Source organism: Ixodes scapularis, unplaced genomic scaffold (genome assembly GCF_016920785.2).
Source record: "Ixodes scapularis isolate PalLabHiFi unplaced genomic scaffold, ASM1692078v2 PGA_scaffold0__279_contigs__length_252992795, whole genome shotgun sequence".
NCBI classification, from domain to species: domain Eukaryota; kingdom Metazoa; phylum Arthropoda; class Arachnida; order Ixodida; family Ixodidae; genus Ixodes; species Ixodes scapularis.
Window position 1 is genome coordinate 157,144,002 of NW_024609835.1, and position 3,805 is coordinate 157,147,806.

General features: G+C 44.0%; 1 protein-coding gene across 1 annotated transcript; it reads left to right on the forward strand.

Moving 5' to 3' along the window:
- Positions 1-276: 276 nt before the first annotated feature.
- Positions 277-3,043, forward strand: LOC115327067 (putative ferric-chelate reductase 1). Its single transcript, XM_040210637.1, has 3 exons — positions 277-606; positions 1,940-2,153; positions 2,948-3,043. The coding sequence occupies exons 1-3, from the start codon at positions 366-368 to the stop codon at positions 3,006-3,008; spliced, it is 516 nt and encodes a 171-aa protein (XP_040066571.1). The 5' UTR covers positions 277-365; the 3' UTR covers positions 3,009-3,043.
- The last annotated feature ends 762 nt before the right edge of the window (positions 3,044-3,805 follow it).

The window sequence follows — 3,805 nt, forward strand, 5'->3', positions numbered from 1 at the left end:
AGAAACAGCGTACGCAAAAACTAAAGAGGGAAACACGGCACCACGTTAAGGGGCCATAAATCCAACCGGACATCGAATAGTTACTTTTTATTGGTGTTTATAGATTTTACTTACTGCTTTCACCATCCCATTTTGTCGCTTATACTGGTGTCCGAAGTAAGCAATTTTTACCACACTGATAGTGTAATTCGAGTCTTTAGATTTCGAGAGAAACCTTAAAACGAGGTAACTGCTTGTTCGCGCTAACAGTGTCGGACTACGCACCGTATAATTTAATTATATGACCTCCATTTCAAACTGTTCAAACTACTACCTTACCTGTCGTATCTAAACGGACGTCAGACTTTGTATATTTCCGTCGTCCGATGAAAGCGTTTCTCTTGCCCTTCAGAAACATGATGACACTGAAGGTAGCAACGTCACTGGTCTTGGTCTTTTTGTCTGCTGGAATCTGCACGGGACATCCTGATGGAGCGGACGACAAGGCCTGCGAAGACCTGCTACCATCCCACGGACACATTGAGATGGAGGGCGTTGAGCACCGCAACGAACGCTACCATCTCGTCCAAGACAACGAGTACTACAAGCCGGGCGATGTCATCACAGGTGCGCGTTCACATTTTAATTTCTGGATCAATATTTTTCTTTTTGGTAGCAGAAGATCTTTTGATTTTGGCGGGGACTACCAAATAAATGTTTGCCGCTGAATAAATACTTCGGTCTGAAATGTACGCTGGCGTTTATGTGTAGCGATTAAAAATATTGCGTTTTACTCTTCTGAATAAATTAATTTTACATGTACTAATCAAATTTATTTTACGCTCATACTAGCTGCCACTGCTACCAACACATCACGTTTTTTTTTTTTGTTTTTGTTTTTACGAAAGAGAGTTAATTTTTACTCTTCGGTGTACCTGCAGAGGATTGTACAGGTCAGCGTACGCTACCATTTAAACGACTGACTCATTTTTAGCCAATGAGGGATTGAAGCAGCAGCAAATAAAAGAAAGGGAATATCCAACAGCTCAAGTCTAGCTAACTTTTGTACCACTAAACTCTGCAAGAATTAAACTGAAAATTAATTTATTAATGTTACGCTCTACACACTTTAACAAAAAGCCGAATTCCAACAGTCGCTCACTAATTCTTCGCGGATCTAACAACCCCATGGAAGACAGTCGGAGGATCGGAGGGATCACGGATTGAATCCACGTCCTTGGCGGCAGGAATTGCAACCACTGGAATTAGAGGCCACTTGATTGCATCGAGCTATATTTAGCAAGTGGAAAAAAAGTCATAGACATGAATTTACTTTTAGGCAAAGAAAGACATCTGAACAAAATGTAAGGGCGCAAAAGAGCTGGTGTACATTGCACATGGTTGAAAAAACCCCGAGACTGCGGGTAAACGACACAACACTAAAAAGTCTCTATAGAGACTTTTAGTGTTGTGTCGTTTACCAACATGTGCAAAGACATCTCTTTGAACGTTGCGTCAAAGAATCACAAGAAATGTTAGCACTCTTGTTATCATTAAAGGGGAACTCCGCGGACTTTTTATAGTCTTGGATTTGGCTTGAAATGGGCACACCGCATTAATAACCATCTCTAAACTAATGAGCAAGATATTTTATTAAAACATTTTTTGCTCGGTTATTGAATTTTAAAATTACGCCTGCCGCGAAGGTTCCAGGAGGCGACTCTCTACTCTTTTTTCGCCATTAGAGAATCATTTAATGGCGCCCATATTCCGAGCTTGTTATCCCCTTCTGTACGTGTGCTGCCAATGGAGGTCTTTTTTGAAAAATAAGTTATAACCGGTCCGCATATTTTGGCTACTCCATACTCTGCCTTACAACGACAACTGTGCACGCCCCTATGAAATCTGGGATGATTTCAAAGATGTATCGCAGGGAAGCTTAAGTACATTTCGTGCGCAGTGACGCTGTCCTCGGAGGTTTCTCCTTTCATGGGGTTCCTCATCAAGGCCTTCGACGAGAACGAGAAGGACGTGGGATCCTTCAGGAGCACCGGACGGGATTCGAGGGCATACAGCCACTGTGCTGGAATCACGCACACCTGGAGGAACCTGAAGAAGAGGGTCGTCGTCGAGTGGCTGGCTCCAGAGGACAGGTCGGGCAAGGTCCACTTCAAGTAAGTTCGCCTGTTATATGCATGGACTGGCTGGAAAATCAGCACAGCCGCAGGTATTTCACTCGACAGCGGCATTTTCGCTGTTTATTTTTACGTTTGCTTACACCCAATGAAAGGTACCTTTAATTCGTTAGTAATGCCTTTTATACTGGGTCCTGCAAAAACTCTCCGAAATTGCTAAGCCTAGGTTGGTTGAGAAAAATAAAAAGTCTTCGGGAACTTACTCCCTGCCATGCCGAACGTCAGGAATTACAGAAGTCACACAAATTTGTAAACTATTTGCCTAATATTTACTAGTTGCCTTTTTAATCAGTGAAAATAAACATATAGTTCAAATTAGAAACTTGCTGAGCGTCGTCGAAAACCACAAAATCAGTAAAATTTAGAACGACTTAAAGCACCTGGTAAACACGGGGGTGCGCTAAACGGTTACCACCTCTGCTACAGGCGCGGGGCCGGCGATGGGCAAACGAGCACGATAAATTGCGACTTAAGTATTTCACATAACAAAGGCTTTTGGGAGCTCACTACTGGCGGGATTAGTGTTTGCGGTGGAAGTCTTTTTTTCAGTTGTATGCTTCGATTCGCGAAGGTAGAACGAACGTTTATCCGAGGTTCGAAAAACGAACAAAAAATAAGTTACATAATCAAGCAGCGTACCGCCATTACGCGGCCGCCACTACGCACGCCGTATTTTTTTTGGCGTCAAGACGGCCGGTGCTTTTAGGTTATCAAATATTTCGCGGAATCAGCAACCCCACACTGGGACTATATTTATTGTCTTTCTGTTTCAGGGTCACGGTCGTCAAACAACTAAATTACTTCGCCCACGCCATTCCAAGCACGTTGGCTTAACCCGGCGCAACGTTTGTACAGAATAACCAACGAATAAACACCAACCTTTTTTTTTATACTCGTGACTGCAAAGGTTACCGGAAATGGGGTTGAAAATTATATCTTCTCCACATTGTTTATGAACATGTAGCACATGAAATGAACGCAAGCAGCAGCGTCTGTATAATCTCACATGCCCAGTAAACACACTTTTGCGAATATCATATTAGTACCTATTATTCATCTATGCTCCTGAAGCTCCACGTCGCTTTGTGACCTTCACCTGCCAATGCTAGCTGGTATCGGTCCGAAGACCGAGCGAGATAGTTCAGTCGGACCCGTCATCGTTCATCTGCGAAAACTCTACACTCGGTTACCCAGAGAAGGCATGCCATTCCAAGATGTCCTGAGCCGCACCCATATTCGTTTTCTGAATTGGGGAGGAGTGTGGGAAACCTGGTGGTACAATTCCAAGGTGAATGCAAAGAGTTAGATCTGATTGCCCGCATGTTAAATCGTATCTGGCCATTCTCCCCGTGAGGTGGGCAAGTGCAATCGCCCACACGAAGTGCTCTTCCTCGCAGATAAAAGGCCAGTGCATAAGTTGGTTCGGGGGCTTTTCGGGGTCGCGGCGAGCGGCGATGGCAGTCAATAAATGACTGCGTCTTGTTGAACCAGAGCGTTGAGGCATTTTCCAGGGCGGGTAGCAACAAGAAAAATCCTACAAGTTGGGATGATTCCGGAATCATTCCTCACCTACGGAATGGAATAGCAATGAAATGGCGGAAGTGATAGAAGCAGAGTTGTACGGAACGGCG

Excerpts from the sequence above, each read along its gene's own strand:
- LOC115327067 (XM_040210637.1), top strand. The coding sequence starts at position 366 with ATGAAAGCGTTTCTCTTGCCCTTCAGAAACATGATGACACTGAAGGTA. Across the intron at positions 607-1,939 it reads GCCGGGCGATGTCATCACAG|TGACGCTGTCCTCGGAGGTT; the intron begins GTGCGCGTTCAC and ends TTTCGTGCGCAG. Across the intron at positions 2,154-2,947 it reads TCGGGCAAGGTCCACTTCAA|GGTCACGGTCGTCAAACAAC; the intron begins GTAAGTTCGCCT and ends TTTCTGTTTCAG.